A 21771-nucleotide genomic window follows, 5' to 3' on the forward strand; every position below is an offset into this window, starting at 1 on the left:
CAACGACGGATGGCAACGACGGATGGCAACGACGGATGGCAACGACGGATGGCAACGACGTCGACCTTGTAGCGACGACGGGAGCGGGGCATGGCACTTCAACCCGACGACCGCTTGGGTCCAGCCTGACTTCATGTGGAGTGTGAGCGAAGGGGGCTAGGACTGGGCGTTCTGAGAGAAGATGGGAATGGGATTGGGTCTGCAACATTGGAGTTTTCGCCTTGTGTTTTGGTTTCGAGTGGGAGTTGGGGCGTTTGCGAGGGAAGACAGGAGGGATAAAGCGGATTGAGACATGAAGGAAAGAGAAGAATCCCAAACTGAATATACCCTTCATCGACAACACATCAAATGTCCTTCCCCTCAGGACAATGCAGTGTTACCCGTTGACGTATATGTCTCTCTCCCTGAAATTCTGCTCTTCTTCCATCTGGCTGGAATGGGGGGTTGATGTCTCATGGTCACCATGATCCGGCCTCGTGTCGCGCTGGATATGCCAGGCAACCTCATGATTCAGGTTATTGGCCTTCACGTTCCGCACATGGTAGGCAACAACAAGTCTTTTGAGCAGGTCTCTGCGGTTATCTCGGGCTGTGTCGGGGAGCAATGCGGGGCCCAGTCTTCCTCGTCGTCGCTGATGAGGGACGGTCAATGTCTCATGGTCCTCTTCGGAGGTCAGTAGTCCCCTCCCATTTGAGTGGGAGTTAGGGCTGTCCTGTTTACCTGCGGAGTCTGACCCCAGCGTAGATTGAGCTAACCGTAGAGCCGAACACAGTAACAAGACGGCACATTCCGAGCTCGTCGTGGTTCAACAGCGGCGAGTGTCAAAAATGGGCGTGCAGGCCTTTTCTGTGGGAGGTTGTTTGCATGGCTGTTCGGTTAGAACAGCGGTGGTCTTGGGGTTTCGGCACATGCCGAAAGTGGTGACACCGTAATTGAATGATCCATTGAACTTGGACAGGTAACTCCATACCGTCCGAGTTAGAATTGGGCAGCGGTGCAGTTCTGTCTCTCCTGTAAGATCGTGATGTAATGCACAGCCACCAGCCCTCCGATATGCAGAAGATCGTTAGTGAGATCCGAGTGCTGAAAGCGAGGTCAATTGATTGCACTGAACACACAGTGCCTAAGAGAGCAAGACACTAGGCGGTGAGGGTTCCCCGATGCTCTTTGACCGAGCGCGGTCTTATTGACCTTGATCAAGGTGCCGTTGCCCGACTATATCCAGCGGTCTCAGCCTTCGATAGAGACTTTTATTATGCGCATCGACGAGACGCGCTTCAAAAGATGATCGGGGTTCATTGCTGTGCTTGAGGCAGCACCCTCAATTCTCGCGCTAGGCTAGATTCGGCGATATATACAAGGCGCAGTCGTCTATTAGGGCTCAACATACAACTTCATGTGGTACCTCTCTGGTTGCCGATTATGGACCTCATGATGATTTGTAGGAGTTGCTTGACGACATCATAGACGCTCTGAAGGTCTCTTCCACAAATCTATTGGCATTTTTGAACTTTTAGATCAACGCTGGAAGTTTGAGGTCACGTAGATGTAAGATTGGAAGCGGCGACTTTGAAGTTTGATGGACAGCCGCTGTCACACGACTGGCCCATCAAGTGTGCAGTGCATCGCAATGAAGGCCCACCTGGGAAGCAAGGGTCGCACACAGCTTATTTCGGGCGCAATTGCTTATTGGCCGATAGAGCCTAAAGTGGGCCAGACAGCCGCTTTTGCCGAGACTCTAGCTTATTTCAGCAAGCCCCTGCTTGGACCCTGGAGCCTGGACTCGCCATTTCAAGTGCATCGTGAAGCCGCAGCCTCGCACGAGTTGTGCCATAGCCCCCATGTTGTTTCTCCTTTCCCCTGTGCGACTAATGTACCTACCACTCGGCCCCGCTTCCCAGGCTTGGGCTGAGCGCAGGCTGGGGGCATTGGGGTGAATGAAGCAGGCGAGAAAAAAGGAGGCCCCTGCAAATTAAAGCTGACCGCTTCCTCCCTTCTCCTTCTGCATTCCTGTGAAGACGACACCGATTCCACGCGGTTCACACTGCTCTTGCAAATTGCCTGCAGTGTGACTGTTGGGACTACTACACTACTGTGGACGCCGGCGTCGTGCTAGGGACCACCATTTTTCACAGCAGCAAACAGACGCGCCGTATATTTCGACGAGCCCTCTGTGCTACGACAGATCTCTCGTCTGAGGCTGCAACTCGTCGATCTGTGGAGCGTCGCGACCACGCGAACAGACCATTTGCATACAAAGTCGCCGTGCCAATCCGGGCAAGAATATTCAAAATGCGCGACACTGTTCTCGGCTCGCTTTTCCTTGCCTCGGCAACCCTTGCATCCGCCCACCGCCCCGAATGCCTCAGCACCCGCAGCCGGGAACTCGCAGCCGCCGCGTCTTGCGGCGACAAGGGTTCTCTCAACTACTGCATCTCCAACCTCCCCGCCTCGCCACAGCCCGAGGCTGTCTCGCAAGAACTTGAGCGCTGCTTCGTCTCCGCAGGCTGCACGCCCGCCGAGTCCCAGATCGAGGCCTTCTGGGTGCTCAAGCGATGCGACGCCGCCTCGGCCGACCTCCGCCGCGGCCGCCGCCAGAACGACGACCATGACGCGTCCCCTCTCGCCGGCGCGGCCGCCGACCCCATGCTCGCCGCCCGCAACCCCCTCCCTGCAGGAGCCGTCAAAGCCGTGAGCGTCGACGCCCGACAAACCACCACGGCCGCCGCGGCGGCCACCACAACCGCCTTCAACGACAACGAATCGTCCCCCTCCCCCTGCTTCACCGACTCACCCACCGAAATCACCGTCTGCCCGATCCAGACGACGGGCGCCGACGCGGGCAAGAAACTCTCGTGCTACCCGACGGCCACGACCACCCCGAAATGCCGCGACGGCCTCATCTGCCAGTCGGACGCGCAGGGCAACCCGTCGTGCATGTACAAGCAGTCGTCGCTGGGAATCGAGGGCACCATCATCGCCATCGTCTTCGCGTCCGCCATCGTGCTGTCCATCGTGGCCGTCTGCTTCATGTGCTGTCGCGAGCGGCGCGAGCACCGGCGCATCGAGCGGGCCGCCGAGGCCGCGCGCATCGCCAAGGAGGCCAAGACGTCGGCGACGGTGGCGGGCAAGCGGCCCGGCGCGGCCGTGACGGGCGCTGGTGGTGTTGAGGCCAGCCAGCCGCTCATGTACCATCAGGCCGACGGCGGTTTGTCCGGTGGTCCGCAGCACTATCCTCCGCCGATGCCCTCCATGCAGCAGGGCTATGGCGCCGCGAATCCGTTTGCGGATGCCGCTCATGACGGGCATCCGTTGAGGTGAGAGCGGTCCGGGGCGGATTTGACTGCTAAGGAGAGAGAGGTGGGACGGCCCTTGCTGTGAGGGATGTTGCATCTCGGCCAGGCGCGGCTGCTGAGGTAGTTGGGTCCGGGCTTGTAGGGGTGGGAAGGGAGAGGGACATTGCGAAACGGTCAAATTATTTGCGAAGAAGATGGGCCATGTGCTTTGATATTTCGGGTTTGGTAATCCATAGCTCGCTTGAACAAGCGGCGGTGTTGGCATGGAAACTGTTTGGTTCTCGTTATTTGCATTTAAGGCATATTAGCGTCTTATTGCACTGGCGTGATTTAGCAGGCTGAATTATGGCTGTTCAAGGTCTCCATGGAAGCCACAAGAACAACGACACAGTCATATCCTGGATTCCAAATTGTTGAGCCGAGGCAGCCGATGCTGCACTCAATGGACCGCTTTCTTTCGCTGCGTCAAACATCTACTGTACAACAACACAATCCGGCCACTCGCTAAACTTCTAGTAGCTATTTTCTTGAAGAATATACCATAACCATGGCATCTCTTCGTGCGACTCCTTTCCGGGTAGCCTTTGGTCATCCCCGGCACACGCACCGCGTAGTCTCCGAATCAAAAGCCGCCGTGACGAGGCAAAGGCGGTTTCACCAAGGCAACGGCCTGTATTCAGATCCGACCAGAACGCGGAGCTAGAGCGTCCTCCACTCTTCGAAACTGCATGGAGCCGTCCAACCAGACGGCCAGTCCTAACGGCTGCCACCGATCGGACTATCATGAGAATGCCCAACAACCTTCTGCGCCGGTTGGCTGCCGAGGGGACTACCAGGGTGGTGGTAGCCAACCGCCTTCTGGAGCGGCTGCGGCGTCGGCCGGTCGTTACCCGCGACGAACCTGATCGACTTGATCCCTTGGTCGTCCTCTCGCACGTCAAAGCTGCCGCCGCCGTTGTTCTCGTTGCCTTCGGTCTCGCAAATGTCGAGCAGTTCTTTCTCATCGACAGCATGGCCGTGATTGAGCATCTCCACTTGCGTCTTGATCCTGGCCAGCGGGATGAACAAGTCGCCGCCGCCCTCTGCCTTTTTGCTTTCGGCATTGGCAAGATCCTCGTACGCACGACGGAGCATCTTCCGCACAGCCACCGTTCTTGGGATGGTGGGCCTGTCGGCGACGCCCTGTCCCCCAAACGTCGATCCTGACGGCACTGGATTGCCCCACGGCATGCCCATCGGGCCATGGATGCTCAATGGGCTGTGGCCGAACCCTGGTGGCGGGAGAGCGCTGAATAAGTTGGGTTGTAGCGGCATCGGGCCTGGTGGACCCCACGGGTTATGCGAGAATATGGGATCCATTCCGAAAGGGGGCATGGGAAACCCAGGCGCCGGCCGGGGCCCGGGCGCCGAAGCATTCCGAGATATACGGCCCGGGTACTCTGGCAGGCCATCATCCAAGTCGTCCAAGAGAGCACGGCTTCCCAGGTGTTCATTGGGCTCTGACTTCGGCAGCCCACTCAGTGGCGATTCGCTCGAGGGTCGCTGGCCTTGAACCACGCTAGCTGGCCGCCCTATCGGTGTGGGCCGGCTGGCGGGCTGTGGCGCACCCGCGTCAAAGCTGGCAGAATTCTGACGGGAGTGGGGCGACGGGCTATCCTTCTGCATGCCAGGACTCATGATCTGGGCCATAGTGGGCGTCGGAGACTCTATTCCGTGAAACCCTGGCGGCGGATGCACGGGGAACCCTCGATTTCCGACCGGCCCGCCAAACCCAGGCGGCATGGGCATCATACCCGGCGCCGGCCTAAACCCAGGCATGGGAGGGAACAATGGATCGCGGTGCGGAGGGTTACCGAACCCAGGAGACATTTGAGGCAGGCCTGGCGGGAACGACATGGCGCCACCCATAGAGGGAATGCCAAAAGGGCCGTGCTGCGGGGGCATTGATTTTGCTGGGACACCAATTGGAGACGCCGTGTAGGACGGGGGATGGGTGCCAGTCTGCAAGCTGGTTCCTGTACCCCCACTCTTGCTGGGAGGTGCTATAGGCCCTGGGCTCGCATGTACCGGTGTGATGGGGTGAGGGGATGGGTTTTGGCTGCCCGCAGAGCCAGAGTGTGATGCCGCCCCTGAAGAAGCTGCGGAGCTCTCCTGTTGCGATGCTTGGCGTGCTCGCATTGGAGTCGGAGCCTTTGTAAACGCCGGCGTCGCCACGGGAATTAGGGGCGAGGCGAAGGACGTCGGGGTCTGCTGCGGGAGCGCTGGCACAGGGGCGACAACGGGTGGGGGTGGTTGCTGGGTGGGCGCTCGTCTCGGAAGAGTGACGGGTCCGGAAACCGCCTGGGCGGCTTTCTCCTCATTTTTCCGTTTCTCCATGGCATCTTTTCCCTCCTTTGCCTCCTTGGCCTCCTTGTCCTCCCGCTCAACTTTCGCCTTGGCATCCTTCTCTCGACGCTCACGCTCTCGCTGCTCTCTCCTTTCCCGTGCTTCACGCTCCTTTTGCTCGCGGGCTTCCTTCTCCTTTAAACGTGCCTCCTCGCGAGCCTTCTTCTCGCGTTCCCTAGCCTCACGAGCCTTGCGCTCGGCTTCTTCCCGCTCTTGGATCTTGCGTAGGCGCTCTGCTTCCTTACGCTGGCGCTCCTCCTCCTCTGCTTTGCGCTGGGCTTCCCTCTTCTTCCGCTTTTCCTCGGCCTTGAGTCGCTGTTCTTCCGCCTTGCGGGCTTCCTCGGCGCGGCGAGCCGCTTCTTGGGCCGCCTTCTCTGCCTCTCTCCGTGCCTTCTCTTCGGCCTGGGCCTCCTTCTTCTTGGCGGCCTTCTCCTTTCGTTTCTGCGCTTCCTTGGCTTTCTTTGCTTTTCGCTGGGCATCTTGCTGATTTTCGGCCTCGAGCTCCTCGAGGAGTTTAGCCTGGCGCTCCTTCGCGACCTTCTCTCGGTAGGCTGTAAGAACCCTTTGCTCAAACATCCGAGCGGCAAAGATTTGGAACATCCTCCTGCCTTCCTCCATGCGCTGCTCTTCCGTCATGGTATCCTGCTGCAAGTATTAGCGATAAACGGCTGAAGTGAGACAGGAGAAATCCCCTACCTCTTCCTCCTGGCTGTCGTATTCTTCCTCCTCATCTTCATCATACTCTTCCTCCTCGTCCTCAAACTCTTCATCGTCAGGCGGTGGAGGATGGCTATGGCCGTAGCGGTCGCCATTCGTATGGTCGTAGCCCCGCTCGAACTGCCCCCTGGCATCCTCTTCCCGGGCCATGCGGCGCTCTGCGAGCTGCTCCATCATCTCGATGAACTTTTTGCCGTCATTCTTAAGCAGGTCGTCGGCCACCGTCAAGATGCCGCCTAGAGAAGATGAGCCATAAGCGTTATTGCCAGCCCCCGAAAAGGGATAACTCTGTAAGAATGATGGAAGGATGGGAAATCTGTCCCTACCCTGCACAGTCAGGCTGTTCCCGAAATTGAAGAAGTCGGCCGCATAGTCGGATCGGTGCAGTTCTTCCGAGGGCTCTTGCTCTTCTTCGCTGTACATGTCGTCTTCCAGCTCTTCCTCACTGTAGACCTCCTCGGCCTCGTCCTCCTCTTCGCCCTCATCCTCGAGTTCGGCTTCGTCTTCTTCGTAATCCGCCACGGGGTCCATGATGCGCCCATGGGACGGCTGGTGGTTGGAAAAGCGGGAGTGAAGCCCGCGCGGCCTCATCCCACCCATGGAGCCAAACGACCTGCGGGGTCGCAGCATTGGAGGCCCCTCGCCCTGGTTGGGGTGGTTGGCGTACTGCTCCAGCTCCTCATAATAAGCGTCGTACAGGCCCTCGAGTTCCTCTTCGATCGCGGTTCGCTTCCTCCCACACACGGTGCAACTGCACGTATGCTTCTGCTGCTCCTTCATCTTTTTGAGCACAGCGTCCTTTTCAACCTTGACCAGGGATTTGCGCTCGGTCTCGCTCAACCCAAGCCAAAACTCCTTGATCCGCTCGCGCTCCTCTTGCGAGTTCGTATTCCATATCTTTTCCCTGGACATGCCGGAGCGTTCGTGCTGCGGGGGCGGTGGCGGCGGCGGCGCGGGGGCGGGGAAGTGACCTTGAGCGCGCTGGGAGTACTGGTTATCGTTGTGAGGCAAGTCGGCGCTCGATGCTGTGGCACTCTTTTTCTTTTTCTTTTTCGACTTCTTCGTCTTCCCAGACGTGCCCTGCGGAGCCCCGTTCTGGTACGGCGGTTGGTTCGGGAATTCCTGGCCAGCAATCGGATCTTCTTCATCGTCCTCTGGATCGGCGTCAGCCGACTGCTGGTCGTTGGTGCGAGGCGGGCTCGGGATGCCGTTGACGGCCTGGTTGGTCTGAGCTTGCTCGGCGGCCGCCTTCGCCGCGGCCTTTGCACGCCGCTTCTGCTTCTTCCGGTTCACGGGCTGAGCGGATTCGGCTTCAGGAGTGGAGGGCGCGGCGGCCGCGGCGGCCGGGGAGGATGCGGTGGTCGGAGATGGCTGGGCGGAATCGACGGGGGTGCTCATTTTCGGGACTGTAATGAACTTGGATCCGTCCTTGTTTGTGTATTTTGCCGTGCCCTTGGCGGTGGGAGACGAAGGAATGTTGCCGGATGGCGGCGAGTGCGCGTTGCGGTTTCCCTTCATCTTCGTTCGTGTAGTGCGACTCGGAGGAAGGGCCGGATAATGAGGGCATGAATCGCGGCTGCACTGAGTCGCTGCAGCTCAGGGGAGCCGTATGTAGACTAGAGGATAGGCAAAGAGTAAGCTCGGTGCCGTAGTGAGGGTCCGAGGCAGCGTTTCCAGATCAACCACGGCAGTGCAAGGCGGAGGGAAAGTGGGGAGAGCAGGAGGCGCAAAGTCCGGGTGGACGAGAGGGATGAGGTAAGAGCCGGGAAGAGCATCGAGGAGTTCGGTAAAAGTTCGTAGTGAAATGATGATCCATTCTAGGGTGAATGCAGGTTGGAACCCAAAGAAGGACACGGGGCAGCAAGGTTGGCGGGTTGAGGGCAATTGACAGAGGGGTCGGGCAAACTCACTAGGGTCCACGCGTTCAAGGGTACTGGGCCAGCGAGCAAGGAAAACGGGAGCGCGCGAGGATGTCTGCCAGTTGGAGAGGCTGTCGAGTCGCTGGGGATGTGACCGGTCTGGTGCGCAGGTGACGAAGTTCGTGGTAGCCTTCGAAGCTTCCCGTCGGTCGATGTGGTTGTTCTGATGAGCAGGGTGCTACTGCGGTTTGTGGTCCCGGAACCACATGCAGTAGCATTCTTCCACCGGCAAACGGAGCCTATTGGCCAAGTCACGGTGTTGGGCACGTGATACGCTAGTTGGTTCCCTGCTCCAAACTTCCGCTCTCAGCTCCAGTTGTTGAGGTTCAAAACTCAGAACTCCCTCCACATAACCAGCGAGCCTTCAACATTTGGACACCTAGAAAGGTACACATCTACAATCTCATTTTCCGCCGGTAAAATTGTGCTTTTGTCTCCTCCATAACGAAGGCGGCGTCCAGAAAGGCCTTACTAGGTTATCACCTGCGATCAGCAGTTATCTTGAGTGCAACGGATGCCGATGCGAATGCATTTTCAGGCCCGACCAAACCCAGGGCAGGACCAGAACCGATGGCAGGGCATGATCATTCCATCATGTCAATCTTCGTATCTGGATCACTGAAGATCCTTGTTCTTTCATCTCAATGCCAAATGGTTAATCCCTTCAGTCGCCAGATAGTATATCATGACAGCTTGTACCCAATTCTGGTTGCCCGTGCCAGGTAGGGAAGGTAATGAGCAGGTTCGCCTGCGTATATCGACCGGATCTGCAACTGGGGCCTTTAATGCATACCTTCTCGGGCTGATAGCTTTGACTTCTGGAATCTGGGTGAAAAACATGGCGATGGACTGGGAGTTGGGATGCGCCATGACGGCTTTAATGTGTACGGGTGGAGTGGTTGGGTTGGCGGCTTTTCGAGCGCAGTTCCCCAAGGCACGGCGGAGGATAGAGTTGCGTTCACTGGGAATCCCCATACTGAGGACATACTCACCGGATTATACTCAGACCATGGTTTACTTCCGTTTCACGGCAATCCATGAGGAACATTGTTATAGCGCTGTGATTGATCGCATTGGACTTGTGGTCAATCTCACTGTAGAGAGTTACCAATTCGGTGATGGCTGCAGCTGATTGAATGGTGACTGATCTTCCGGACCCTAGGTTTTAGTTCAATGCAATCGTTTCTCTTTTCCTGTTCTTGTGCTACTGGCAGTTGGCATAGAACAGAACTCCGACTCGAGTTGCAGCATTCCATCCTGATAACCATGAAACTCTCCAGACGTCGGAAACAGGAAGCTGGCTGAACTCATAGCTCGCTCCGGTCCCATGCACAGCCTCAGCTGCCCCAGTGTCCAGCACTGTCCGCAGCCTATCAGAGCTCCATAACGACACGCCCTACACGGCTGAGCACCCTGTCGGCCGTCGACCCACCATGAATACGACACATTGTTCAACGTCAACTGGATTTCATGACGAGAGATACGAAGAGCTGCGGCTTCATTGCATCCTCGGAGAGACGTTGACCCAGTCGAATGCTAAAGAAGTTCCAATTGTTGGAAAATTGTCCAATTCACCTTACCTAAGGTAACGTCAATGTGCAGACAGTCAGGGCCGCCCAATCGCAATGTACGTGGTTGCGGTCATTGCGCCGAGCTGCCGACTCGACTGATGAGAAAACACGGGACCCGCACCAGCTTGGCAGGGATCTGATCTTCAGGCATCGATCTTAATAACTTTCTTATTCTGTTGGTTCTCGCTCTTCAACTGTGCAGTTTCCTCCCAACTCCGCAGGACAGACCTCCGCCAAAGTCCTGCGACACAGTCGAGCGCAATCCATCCACACTGTACACTTACTCACTGCCTTCCTTCAGGTCGAACATTACCCCGGATCTCCCCCAACTCCCCCTCCCAACGCGATCCCGGGTATTTACATCGATTGCGATTGCTACTGCGCACGACGACAGGCTTAAGAGCGAATCCACGCTCGCCTGACTAATTGCCGACCATGGCAAATGATCGCAACGCCCAGAATGTCATCCGCAGGTAAGCTGCCCGGTTGTCGTCTATCGATCTTGGGGGAAGGCCCTCCTTCGATGGTTCGCGAGGCTCGATATCTGCTCCCATTGCCCGACCGCGGCCTCGTTGACATGTTCGGCTGTCCAGGAAACTCGTCATCATAGGCGATGGCGCTTGCGGCAAGACGAGTCTGCTGAGTGTCTTTACTCTTGGCTTCTTCCCAACAGTGAGTGTTGTCCGGCTGGGAAGCTCACCCTTCCCACAGTTGATTTACCAGAACTGACATGCGACGATACAGCATTACGTGAGTAGCCCCTAAACAACCGCCCCACGTCGGAGCTGCCTCTTCGCTGCTGCCGAAATCCAACGCTTCTCGTTTACGTCTCCTCCAGCCCTAGTCCATCCACCATACCGATTGCCCTCCGATCTGACTAGCGAGTTTCCCACAGATACCTACCGTCTTCGAAAACTACGTGACAGATTGTCGAGTAGATGGCAAATCGGTCCAGTTAGCGCTCTGGGACACAGCTGGGCAGGAGGACTACGAACGGTTACGGCCGCTAGCGTACTCGAAAGCACACGTCATCCTAATAGGCTTCTCGGTCGACACACCGGATTCCCTTGACAATGTCAAACACAAGGTGGGTGCCACCGTCACCGTCCTGGCTGCCTTGTCCGTCGTCATACGGTCAAGGGCTCTCTCGTGGATGCAGCAAGCCGTCCCTGCGTCTTATGCCACCGCCGTCATGTGTAACGATTGTGCGACGCGTGGCAAATGCTTCTGCCCCTTTTGACACAGCGGATGCAGGCGGATGGGGTCAGTTTCACTAACCGAAATGGTTCACAGTGGGTTGTGGAAGCACAAGAGCGTTGCCCCGACGTACCAATCATACTCGTCGGCTTGAAGAAGGACCTGCGGGACGACCCCGTGGCGATCGAAGAGATGCGGAGACGGTCACAAAGATTCGTTACTCCGGCGGAAGGCGAGCACGCCGCGAAGGAAATCGGCGCGCGCAAGTACCTCGAATGCTCTAGTCTCAGCGGCGAGGGCGTGGACGACGTGTTCGAAGCGGCTACGAGGGCTTCGCTGCTCATGTTCGAGAAGACAGAAGGCGGTGGCTGCTGCGTGATTTTATAAACAGCCGAGTAATGCAAGGGCCTATCGAGCGAGCCGGACGACCCCCGGCCCCACCGAGAAACCGGGCAACCCGTGCGAAACGTTGACCAGACCCAAGCCGGGCGCTAGTGGGCCCTTAGGCGATCGCCCCGATCTTCTCGACCATTGACGCCTTGTCAGGGCTGCTTGAAACATCCCAGATATTTCACGCATTGGCACGACATAACTCTGGTGAAGGAGTGGGAGGAGGGCAATCTAACTAATCACCTGTCGCACGCCAGACGTTGATAGCGGGCCTAGCGTGTCATGACCCATGCTGTATATATATGCTATAGACTTTTTAGTTCTTGATTCCAATTCGGCTGATGGCCTTCGGCGCTAAGTTCTCACAAGGAGCGCGGGCCGCGACGGACAGTCAACATCGCGGGGCAGGACTCAGAATAACCAGGAGATTGGACCATTTGGGCAGATCGTCGGTGCAGAGGTCATCCTATTCCGAAGGGCGCTGAAGGGCTGTCGAGGTCTGGAATGAATTGTAACTTCCTCATGGACTTAGAACTCGACATTCAAATCTCGTCCCGCGGACGCGAGCACATGAACGTTCTCCCAAATCTATGATAGAACTCCGCGTCCTTGGGCCCTTCCTTGTCCAACATGCTATTCTACAGGATATTCTAGTTTTACAACACAGTAACAGCCCCTGTATGTCAATATTCGCATAACAGCTTCATCACCCTGCCCACCTTTGCCAACAGTATCCCTCCGTCTACTTGGCCCATTGTCCAACCACAGAAGAACAAGCCCCTTTCCTCATCTCCCCTTGCCCCCCGTTTACCGCTTCCAGTCATGATTCCACGCCACTCTGGCGGGCGTCTCGGTCTGGGCCCGCGCGTACTCAATTGGCACCCCCTGCAGGCCCCAAACCCCCTTCTTCTCCATGGCGACGCGGTACAGATAACCCTCATCCCTCGTGCCCGGACCGCTCGTCAGCCGCAGCTCCTCCATGGCCGCGTGCATGCTCTGGTACTGCCGCATGAGGTTGCGCTCGCGCGCCTCGCGCTCCCGCCGCCGAAACAGGAGCCACGCCCGGTGGATCGTCCAGTGCCGCAGGTGCCGGTTGCGGCCCATGCGCAGGGGCGGCGGGATCCGCTTCGGCGAGAGCACCGCCAGGTGCCGCATCATGTTGATCATTCGCGGGTCAGGCGCTTCTTCGGCGCCCTTGCCTTTCTTCTTGGCTGGCTTGCTGCCAGGTTTGCCGGAGCCTTTGGCGGCGGCGCCTTTGCTGCCTGGCTTGCCGGGTTTGCTGGTGCCTTTGTTTTTGGCGTTTGGCGGAGCGAGGGGGGAGGGTGTTGTTGAGAAGGCGGCGCTGGTTGATGGTGCGAGGAGGCATTGTGTGTTTGTCGTCTTGGGGGAGGAGAAGCGGGTGGGGCTGAGACTGGCTGGCCGGGTGAGAATCCGCGAGGCGAGGCCTCGGAGGGACGGGAGGTAGAACGACATGGCGATGGTTCTGTTTGATTAAGCGGAGAGCTGGTTGAGACTTGGGAACGTTGGCTGTGTTCGTGGCTTGCCGTAGCGATGCGATTTCCTCCCTGGGGATCCGGTTGAGGGCTTTGGTTCTTGCTAGCCTAGCTAGCGCCGGCAATTGAGCGCTTCTCGGGTTCAGGCACCTCGGATGACGGCGAGGGCAGGTCGGACGATGATTTGGCGCGGTGCCGTCGTGCTCCTCGCCGGGACTCGGTGCGCGAGTGATGTGTGGATGCTGCCAAGAGGAAAATTGAAAAGCTGCGCCAAGCACGTCCGAGCCGATCAGCTCCCACGCCGCAATTGGCCACCCCCGCTGGTCCGGTCACAGGGGTCCGTGAGCGCGACCTAAACTTACATGGTAACTACGATATTAGTGGAAATAGTGGCCTGTTTTCGTTCATCGAAGCAGTAGTCCCTCACCACCCTGACATCCATCCGTCAGATCGTGCCAGTTGCTGTCCTGCCAGAACAAAGTTCATGACAACTGAATTCCGATTTCACCTTACTGTGGTAGTGTAGATCCAGGCCCAAATCTTACTTACCCTGGTCTGTTTAAGTTGATGCCGTGTAAGTGAAAGTAACAACCAAGAATGATACGTACGAACACTACCAGGGCTACCTCATGTTTCTTCTTTTCCATTGTCTCATCATTTCTTTTCCCGTCTTTTTCCTGCCAACTTTTATCGACTTTCTAAAAGACACCTTCTGTTCTTGTCCTCGCTGTTTTCCTTCTCCAACTGTACAATACAAGCTGCGTCGCGGGCGGAGCTCCGTTGCAAGCCGCTCCTCCCCGCTAGGGTTAAAATTTCACAGTTGTGCCCCGCCCCCGCCGTCCGATCCTTGCTGCTCTGCTAGATGACTCGCAACAAGCCAGCCCGGTGAGCGTTGGCTCTCTGTCCGTCCAGCCAACCTCCAACGCCTTCGTCGAATCTGGGTGTCGTCGCGCGTACCTTCGCCATGGCGTATCTCACTCTCGCAGGCGACTCCTGCTTCACGGCCTCCGAGGCCCAGAAGCTCAAGGACCAGATCAACAAGGTCACGCCCATCAAGGTTTCCAATTTGCGAGCATCTTGGGTCTACTACGCTCATATCGACGGCGACGCCGGTGCCGCGCAGCAAAAGCTTGCTCAATTGCTGCCCCTGCCGGCCGACTTGGAGCTGGCTGCTTCTCATCTCTCGCACATTGGCTACAGTCGGAAGTGGTACGTGACGCCGCGGTACATCTCGCCATGGAGCTCCAAGGCCACCAGCATCGCCCACGTCTGCGGCTTCGAGCAGCAGATTCGCCAGATCGAACGCGGCCGCGTTGTTGCCGTCGAGTTCGAACAGCCCTACAATGACAAGAACATCCCCTTCCGCGACATCCTCCACGACCGCATGACCGAGACTCTCTCGACCGATGCGCCCGACCTCAATGCCATGTTTGCCGAAGGGCAGCCCGCTCTACTCGAGGTTGTCGATATCTTCGCCAACGGCCAGGACCCGGCGCAGGTCCTCAACGAGTACAACAAGGCGCGAGGTCTGGCTCTGGACCAGTCCGAGGTGGAATACCTGGTAGAGAAGTTCGCCCAGCTGGGGCGCCCACCACATGATATCGAGCTCTTCATGTTCGCCCAGGTCAACTCGGAGCACTGCCGCCACAAGCAGTTCAATGCAAACTGGACCATCGATGGCATGGCCAAGCAGAGGTCGTTGTTCGAGATGATCAGGAACACCCACAGGGTGACACCGGATTTCACCGTGTCTGCTTACAGCGACAACGCGGCAGTCATGGAGGGTGAGCACGCCCACCTCTGGGCTCCCGATTATTCGACCGGCTCTTGGAAGCTGCACAAGGAGCTTATGCATGTGCTGGCCAAGGTCGAAACGCACAACCACCCGACCGCCATCGCCCCTTTCCCAGGAGCTGCCACCGGATCTGGAGGCGAAATCCGTGATGAAGGTGCGGTCGGAAGGGGATCGATGCCCAAGGCTGGACTATGCGGTTTCTGGGTGTCGGATCTGCTCATCCCTGACCATCGGGCTCCCTGGGAAATTGACGTTGGCCGTCCGGCCCATTACGCCAGCAGTCTCGACATCATGCTCGAGGCCCCCATCGGGAGCGCCCGGTTCAACAATGAGTTTGGCCGGCCTTGCCTCGCGGGTGCTTTCCGCACCCTCCTTACGGCCGACGATACAAAGGTTGAAGGAGAGTTCCGCGGTTATCACAAGCCCATCATGATTGCCGGCGGTGTCGGCACCGTCAGGGAGAAGCACGCCTTGAAGCGTCCCGAGGACGTCTTGGAGGGCGCGCACGTCATCGTTCTGGGCGGGCCTGCTATGCTGATTGGTCTGGGTGGCGGTGCTGCGTCGAGCAACGCTTCGGGAGAGGGCAATGCCGACCTGGACTTTGACAGTGTCCAGCGCGGCAACCCGGAGATGGAGCGCCGCGCACAGATGGTTATCAACACCTGCGTGGCCTTGGGTGATCACAACCCTATTGCCATGATACATGATGTGGGCGCCGGCGGTCTTTCGAACGCGCTGCCGGAGCTTGTCAGGGATGCCGGCTTTGGTGGCAGGTTTGAGCTCCGCCAGGTCGAGAGTGTGGACCGGAGTATGAGCCCGCTCCAGATCTGGTGCAATGAAGCCCAGGAGCGCTATGTCCTACTGGTGAACAGCGACGGAATGGAGAGGTTCACCAGCATTTGCCGTAAGTTTTGGACTTCGATTCCTCCAGTACACTGTTGGCTAACAACAGATAGGTCGTGAGCGCTGTGGATTCTCAGACGTCGGAACCGTCCTATCCCGGGAACAAGACGGCGTTTCCAGGTTGATTCTTAGTGACAGGGAGTCGAACGAATACCCGCGTCCCATTGACGTCCCCATGGATGTCCTTTTTCCCAAGGGCCGGAAGCTGGAGCGCATTGTCAATTCCAAGCAGCCTGCTTGGCCCGTTTTCGACCCCATTGCCAGCCTGAAGTCTGCTGTTGGCGGGTCTCTGAGCGATGCAGACCTCTTCCAGCAGGCTGTGCAACGCGTGTTCTGGATGCCGTCGGTCGGCTCCAAGTCCTTCCTGATCACCATTGGCGACCGCACAGTCGGCGGTCTGACCGCCCGGGACCAGATGGTGGGACCCTGGCAGACACCGGTTGCCGATGTCGCTGTGACAGCGACATCGTTCAACCTCAACGGCGCAAGGACAGGCGAGGCAATGGCTATGGGTGAAAAGCCCACAATCGCGCTTATCTCGCCTGCGGCCTCGGCTCGGATGGCTGTTGCCGAGTCTCTGCTCAATTTGGGCGCAGCAGATATAAAGGGCGGCAATCACCGCGGGGACTTGCGGCGTGTCAAGCTTTCGGCCAACTGGATGGCGGCTGTGAACCACGCGGGCGAGGGAGCTGCTCTTTATGAAGCTGTGGAAGCTATCGGTATGGACCTGTGTCCAAAGTTGGGTGTCAGCATCCCTGTCGGCAAAGACTCAACATCCATGAAGTCGTCGTGGAAGGACGGCGAGACCAAGAAGAGCGTGACGGCGCCCGTTTCGGTGGTCATCTCGGCGTTCACACTGGTTGAGGATGTTCGCCGCACGTGGACCCCGCAGCTTCGCCGGGTGGAGGATGTGGGCGAGTCTATCTTGCTCTATGTCGATCTGGCCCAGGGCCGCAAGGCTATGGGTGGTTCTGCCCTGGCACAGTCCCTCGGTGCCATCGGCCACGAGGCCCCGGATGTCCGTGACGTCGACCTTCTGAAGGACTACTTTGATGCGCTGGCTCAACTTCACGAGAGTGGTGTCGTTCTCGCCTACCACGATAAGTCGGACGGCGGCCTCCTCACCACTATCGCCGAGATGATGTTCGCCGGCCGCTGCGGTGTCGACCTGATGATGGATGGCATTGCTGCCTCGGGAAGCCTGGCGGACATGGTCGATACCCTCTTCAACGAAGAGTTGGGTGCCGTCTTCCAGGTCCGCGCCTCGGACGAGACCAATTTCAAGAGGTGCTTCGCCACTTGTGGGCCTCCTGCTGGCCTGATCCGGAAGTTTGGCGTTGTCCAACCGACATTCAAGCAAACACTCACCATCCGGTATGGTGACGGCGCACCGTTCGTTACCCTTGACAGGGCCGAGATGCAGCAGTGGTGGAGCAAGACGTCGTACGAGATGCAGAAGCTCAGAGATACTCCTGTTTGTGCCGAGTCCGAGTACGCAGCCATTCTGGACTCAGGAGACCCTGGCCTCTCGTTCAATCTCACCTTCTCGCCCTCGGAGAACATCGCTCCGCTGACGGCGTCCATCACGGGCTTCTTCGGCAAGATGCCCCGCGTGGCCATCCTCCGCGAGCAGGGCGTCAACGGCTACGCCGAGATGGCGTTCGCATTTCGCGCGGCGGGCTTCGACGCCGTCGACGTTCACATGACGGACATCATTGCGGGCCGCTCGCTGTCTGACTTTGTCGGACTTGCCGCCTGCGGCGGCTTCTCGTACGGCGACGTGCTCGGCGCGGGCCAGGGCTGGGCCAAGTCGATCCTGCTGCACGACAAGGCCCGCGCCGAGCTGGCGGCTTTCTTCGCCCGCAAGGACACGTTCGCCCTGGGCGTCTGCAACGGCTGCCAGATGCTGTCGCGCCTCAAGGAGCTCATCCCGGGCGCCGAGCATTTCCCGGCTTTTGTCGAGAATGCTTCGTCGCAGTTCGAGGCGCGCTTCAGCATGGTCAGGGTTGAAGAGGATTCGGCTACTCGGTCGTCGGTTTTCTTCCACGGCATGGGCGGCTCGAGCTTGCCGATTGTGGTCTCGCACGGCGAGGGCAAGGCTCAGTTTGCTTCGGAGGAATCGTTCCGCGCGCTGACGGAAGCGGGCGGCATCCCACTGCGCTATGTGGATAACCGGTTGAAGGTGACCGAGGTGTATCCGTATAACCCGAACGGCAGCCCTGCGGGTGTGGCCGGTGTCCAGAGCAGGGATGGGCGGGTGCTGGCTATGATGCCGCATCCGGAGCGGACCATCATGGCGGATGTGGCGAGCTATGTGCCGCCTGAGGAGGTTGAGCAGTGGGGTGAGTTTGGGCCGTGGCTGAGGCTGTTCAGAAGTGCGCGGAGATGGGTGGGCTAAACGTGGGTTGGGGTTGCTTGAGGCGTTGTGAAAACAAATAACGGGAGTCCCATGGCAAGGTTGACTTGGGTGACTGTTTGAATTGTCGCTATGTATATGGGTGAATTAGACCGCAAATTCCACAGACGATGGCTTTTGTCGAGGTGGCAGCCACCCCGTATTGCAACAAATGACTGTGATAATCTTTAAGATGTCGCGGTACGGCATAGCAGCAGTCCAGCGAGGGCCACGGAATGTCATAGGCACTGACTCAAATTTAACAAACGCTACCCGCGTCAAGCCTTCCCTGATGGCTGTTGAACTTTTTTTTTTTTTTTAAAGAGAGGGAATCGTGTGTATAGGTAGGCTAAGAACAACAGCTATCACCTCCCAGCACCAGCGCCACCCCGTCCGGCACCACCCATGAGATTCCGGGCCCTATCCCTGTGTCAGTATTCCAGGCGGTCATTGTGTTACTAGCAAGCAAACTCACATCTCGGCGACATTCGGATCCGACATGAGCGAGCCAATGTCAGGCATACCGCCACCCCGCCCAAAGGAATCGGCCATCTCACGCAGGCGCGGGTTGTTCATCAAATTGGCCATCAGGTCGGGGTTGCTCATGAGGTTCTGCGCCATGGACGCAAACATGGGATTGTTCATGATGGAGCCGAAGTCGGGCATGCCGCCGCCACCACCACGGCCGCCACCGCCAAACATACCCGCCAGATCGGCGAGGCTCGGCGACCCGCCGGCGCCGCCAGCATCACCACCGGCAGCATCCCGCGTCGACGACCCAGCAGCGGCAGCAGCCGCCGCCTCATCAGCCGCAATCTCATCGACCCGCCGCTTGGCCGTCTCGTACCCCTTTTTCATGGCCTCGCTCCCGCCGTTCCCCTCATACTCGATGCCCTTCTGGTACGCCTCCATGGCGCCCTTTGCGTCGCCGAGGGCGAAGCGCGCCAGGCCCAGGCGACTCCAGGCCTTGGTGTACTTGGGGTCGACGGCGACGGCAGCCTCGGCGTCGGCCTTGGCCGCCTCGTGGTCGCGCGCCGCGCTGTGGGCGGCCGCGCGGTTCGAGAGGAAGATGACGTTGCCCGGGTGCAGGGCCAGGGCTTGCGTGTAGTAGTCGATGGCGGCGGCGTAGTCCTTTTGGGCCATGGCCGCGTTGCCCTTGGATTTGAGGGCTTCGGCTTGCTTCTTTTGCTCTTCGGTAGGGCCAGAGGAGGTGGTGGAGGGAGGAGGGGCGGAGGTGGATGAGGAGGAGGAGGAGGAGGAGGCAGGGGTGGTGGGCTTGTTGACGTTCTTGAACGTCTCGTAGACCGAGTAGATCTGGAAAAGGTTCTGGGCGCCGATGGCCTGGGACACGGCGGCCTTGTCGGAGGGATCGACGCCAAAGGCCTCGCCAATGCAATTGATGGCGATGTCGATCGAGTCCTTTTCCTCAGCCTGGAGGGTGCCGTCGGTCAGCGACTTCGAGAGGAAGTCGCAGATGGCCAGCGCGAGGCGCTGCTTGGGTGTTGTGGCCTGTTGGGTAGGGGATTAGTTTACGTTGTCCCTATACATTATTGTATGGCATACAAGCATTTTGTGACAGCCGGGGACATACCATGGTGAGTACGCTTGCGCGCGTATCCCTAGAAGTCGGTTGAAAGACGCGATGAACTCTTGTCGGCGGTTATTGATCCAGCAATTCACAAAAATCCGAGTCCGAATCCACATCAAGCGTTCCTGACTCGTGGTTTCAAGCAGAAGGCGTCGGCCAGATTCCACGTCTGTCGATGGAGGGGCTGCGGAAGTGGGGCATTAGCGGTCTGGCTGTTACAGTTGGGGCAATTCCGTACGTATTGTACGGATCCGTACAGGTCCGCATTACCCTGGCGAGCCTGGTACCTTACGCCAAAGAACATTACCATGATAACGGCAGCGCCAAGACCGCTTGGAGCTTAGCTCCCGTTATCGCGGGAAACAGTGGGGTGTCGGGGCTTGTGGTGTCAAACGTCCATCAGCGTCACCATCGTTGTTGACTTGAGAACCAACATTTGAGTGCCCCAGTGGCCGGGGCGACAGTCGAGAGTTTCAGAACCAATTTCGTGAAAGTATGCAGGCTTGCTATGAGTGTTGGTAGGGTCCTCCGCTAACCGGAAAGCTGCAAGACGGTGCAATCAGGTTCGACTTCTACAACCGATTCTTTATACCTTAACCTTAACTGCAACCAGCATCGTCCATTCTCGGGTGCAGGACGCCCAGGCTCACCACGCTCAACCACGCCCCTCTCGTAATCTTCTCATCTCGTCCGCTCTTTCCTGTGGATCTCAATACTCGCTACTCGCTCAACGATGGCGACTCCAAGCAACGACAGCACCGCTGCGGTACCGCAAACCACTCGCTCGGCCCGTACCAGAACTTCTTCCCGCCGAACCATAACTACCATCGATCACCGCATCTGTTTCGTCTGCTTGCACACCGACAAGGACATACCCAACGCAGAATGGTGCAGCGCGTGCCCGTGCACGCTCGACGCCCACTCGGCATGCATGCTGCGCTGGATCGCCGAGATGGAGATGGAGGCGGAGCGCTACAAGCACGGCCTGCGATGTCCCGCCTGCAAACACCCCATCAGACTCGAAGAGCCCTACGACCCCGTCGTTGCGTTTTGGGATCGTCTGTACAGCCGCTACAGTCGCCTGGCTCCTAAATTTCTGCTGGGTTTAGTTGGCGGCGGCACGCTTGCTGGTGCGGTGTGGTATGGTGTCAACGCCGCGAGCATCTTTGCCGGTTCCGATGCCGTCGTCAGATGGTTGGGTCTCAACAGAAACAATCAGTGGGGGTTGACCCTCGCGATCAAGTGCTGGTTGCTGTCGTCCATCGGTCCCGGTCTGGTCCTCCTGCGCTGGGTGCCGTCGCTGGGCAGTGTTCTGCTCGTGCCCTTCTCCGTCGTGGTAGGTAGCGGGTTGAGTCGCTTTTCTGTTTCAACGGGTTCATTCTCTATTGACACTGACCATTGTGGCAGTTCGGCGCCGTGAGTATTGCCCATAACCAATTTCCCTCTTGGCCTCCGTCGCCACAGTGGGCCATGGCAGTGATGCCATTTGTGCACTTGAGCTACGCCTCGCTCGTACACAACATCTTCGGGCCGCTGGAGAGGCGTCTTAACAGTGCGCTTCACGGTCAGTTCGCTACCGAGGAGTTGGCTGCGCCGGTAGCCGAAGGGGAGGCCACGATCGCAGCTCTGCAGCCCGTCGCCCGGAGAGCCTACATCGGCTATGAAGGTCAGCGTCCATATGGGATATGGACCTTTATCACCAACATCAGTGTAGCCGCCGTTTACGCTGTCGGAGACTTGTTTTTCGGCGAGGAACCGGAAGAACGTGGTGGGATGGAGCTCAGGGGTACAAGGGTTTACGAAGGCGGCCGCCTCGTCGGAGGTGGCGGAGAGGGTTTGTACAGTGACCCGGAATCGGAAGACGAGGATGAGTATCCGCAGGACCTCGGGGATGATGCCGTAGGGCAACAGGCAGAGCAACAACAACCTGGACCGGAGGGGCCAATGGCCGCGGAAGAGCAACCGGCAGCGGAAGCCGGTGAAGCCGAAGGAGACGTTTTCTGGCCAGACTCAGTAAACGACCAGCCCAACAACAACAACAACAACAACAACAACAACAACAACAACAACAACAACAACAACAACAACAACAACAACAACAACAACAACAACAACAACAACA

General features: G+C 58.2%; 7 protein-coding genes across 7 annotated transcripts in view; 4 read left to right on the plus strand and 3 right to left on the minus strand.

Moving 5' to 3' along the window:
* Positions 1 to 1872: 1872 nt before the first annotated feature.
* Positions 1873 to 3321, plus strand: N657DRAFT_622939 (uncharacterized protein; the record flags this gene model as incomplete). Its single annotated transcript, XM_062790669.1, has 2 exons — positions 1873 to 2615; positions 2697 to 3321. The coding sequence occupies exons 1-2, from the start codon at positions 2293 to 2295 to the stop codon at positions 3319 to 3321; spliced, it is 948 nt and encodes a 315-aa protein (XP_062645353.1). The 5' UTR covers positions 1873 to 2292.
* A 731-nt stretch (positions 3322 to 4052) lies between these two features.
* N657DRAFT_577195 (uncharacterized protein) lies at positions 4053 to 7796 on the minus strand (the record flags this gene model as incomplete). The annotated part of the gene is made up of 2 exons (XM_062789234.1): positions 4053 to 6323; positions 6378 to 7796. 2 exons carry the CDS (start codon positions 7794 to 7796, stop codon positions 4053 to 4055), a joined length of 3690 nt encoding a protein of 1229 aa, XP_062645354.1.
* Positions 7797 to 10208: 2412 nt separating this feature from the next.
* Positions 10209 to 11927, plus strand: N657DRAFT_647764 (uncharacterized protein). The gene is made up of 5 exons (XM_062793381.1): positions 10209 to 10361; positions 10482 to 10560; positions 10633 to 10638; positions 10784 to 10975; positions 11182 to 11927. The coding sequence occupies exons 1-5, from the start codon at positions 10324 to 10326 to the stop codon at positions 11470 to 11472; spliced, it is 606 nt and encodes a 201-aa protein (XP_062645355.1). The 5' UTR covers positions 10209 to 10323; the 3' UTR covers positions 11473 to 11927.
* A 47-nt stretch (positions 11928 to 11974) lies between these two features.
* On the minus strand, positions 11975 to 13134 carry N657DRAFT_647767 (uncharacterized protein). The gene has a single exon (XM_062793382.1). It carries the CDS (start codon positions 12946 to 12948, stop codon positions 12283 to 12285), a length of 666 nt encoding a protein of 221 aa, XP_062645356.1. The 5' UTR covers positions 12949 to 13134; the 3' UTR covers positions 11975 to 12282.
* Positions 13135 to 13932: 798 nt separating this feature from the next.
* On the plus strand, positions 13933 to 18245 carry N657DRAFT_699259 (phosphoribosylformylglycinamidin; the record flags this gene model as incomplete). Its single annotated transcript, XM_062797342.1, has 2 exons — positions 13933 to 15667; positions 15720 to 18245. The coding sequence occupies 2 exons, from the start codon at positions 13933 to 13935 to the stop codon at positions 18062 to 18064; spliced, it is 4080 nt and encodes a 1359-aa protein (XP_062645357.1). The 3' UTR covers positions 18065 to 18245.
* N657DRAFT_600661 (uncharacterized protein) lies at positions 18138 to 19784 on the minus strand. Its single transcript, XM_062790083.1, has 3 exons — positions 19653 to 19784; positions 18537 to 19570; positions 18138 to 18481 (listed from the first exon to the last, which is right to left on the minus strand). The coding sequence occupies exons 1-3, from the start codon at positions 19653 to 19655 to the stop codon at positions 18427 to 18429; spliced, it is 1092 nt and encodes a 363-aa protein (XP_062645358.1). The 5' UTR covers positions 19656 to 19784; the 3' UTR covers positions 18138 to 18426.
* A 267-nt stretch (positions 19785 to 20051) lies between these two features.
* N657DRAFT_692113 (uncharacterized protein) overlaps positions 20052 to 21771 on the plus strand; it is a 2573-nt gene continuing 853 nt past the window's right edge. Inside the window, exons 1-3 of the mRNA XM_062797145.1 lie at positions 20052 to 20142; positions 20200 to 20985; positions 21057 to 21771. Coding sequence (XP_062645359.1) covers positions 20383 to 20985; positions 21057 to 21771 — 1318 coding nt within the window. The 5' untranslated portion in view covers positions 20052 to 20142; positions 20200 to 20382. The remainder of the gene's footprint in view (positions 20143 to 20199; positions 20986 to 21056) is intronic.

The sequence above is a fragment of the Parathielavia appendiculata genome, assembly GCF_033297405.1.
Source record: "Parathielavia appendiculata strain CBS 731.68 unplaced genomic scaffold N657scaffold_11, whole genome shotgun sequence".
In the NCBI taxonomy this organism is placed as follows: domain Eukaryota; kingdom Fungi; phylum Ascomycota; class Sordariomycetes; order Sordariales; family Chaetomiaceae; genus Parathielavia; species Parathielavia appendiculata.

Excerpts from the sequence above, each read along its gene's own strand:
- N657DRAFT_647767 (XM_062793382.1), bottom strand. The coding sequence starts at position 12,948 with ATGTCGTTCTACCTCCCGTCCCTCCGAGGCCTCGCCTCGCGGATTCTC.
- N657DRAFT_600661 (XM_062790083.1), bottom strand. Across the intron at positions 18,482-18,536 it reads GATCCGAATGTCGCCGAGAT|GGCCCGGAATCTCATGGGTG; the intron begins GTGAGTTTGCTT and ends ACACAGGGATAG.
- N657DRAFT_647764 (XM_062793381.1), top strand. The coding sequence starts at position 10,324 with ATGGCAAATGATCGCAACGCCCAGAATGTCATCCGCAG. Across the intron at positions 10,362-10,481 it reads GCCCAGAATGTCATCCGCAG|GAAACTCGTCATCATAGGCG; the intron begins GTAAGCTGCCCG and ends TCGGCTGTCCAG. Across the intron at positions 10,976-11,181 it reads TTGACAATGTCAAACACAAG|TGGGTTGTGGAAGCACAAGA; the intron begins GTGGGTGCCACC and ends AATGGTTCACAG.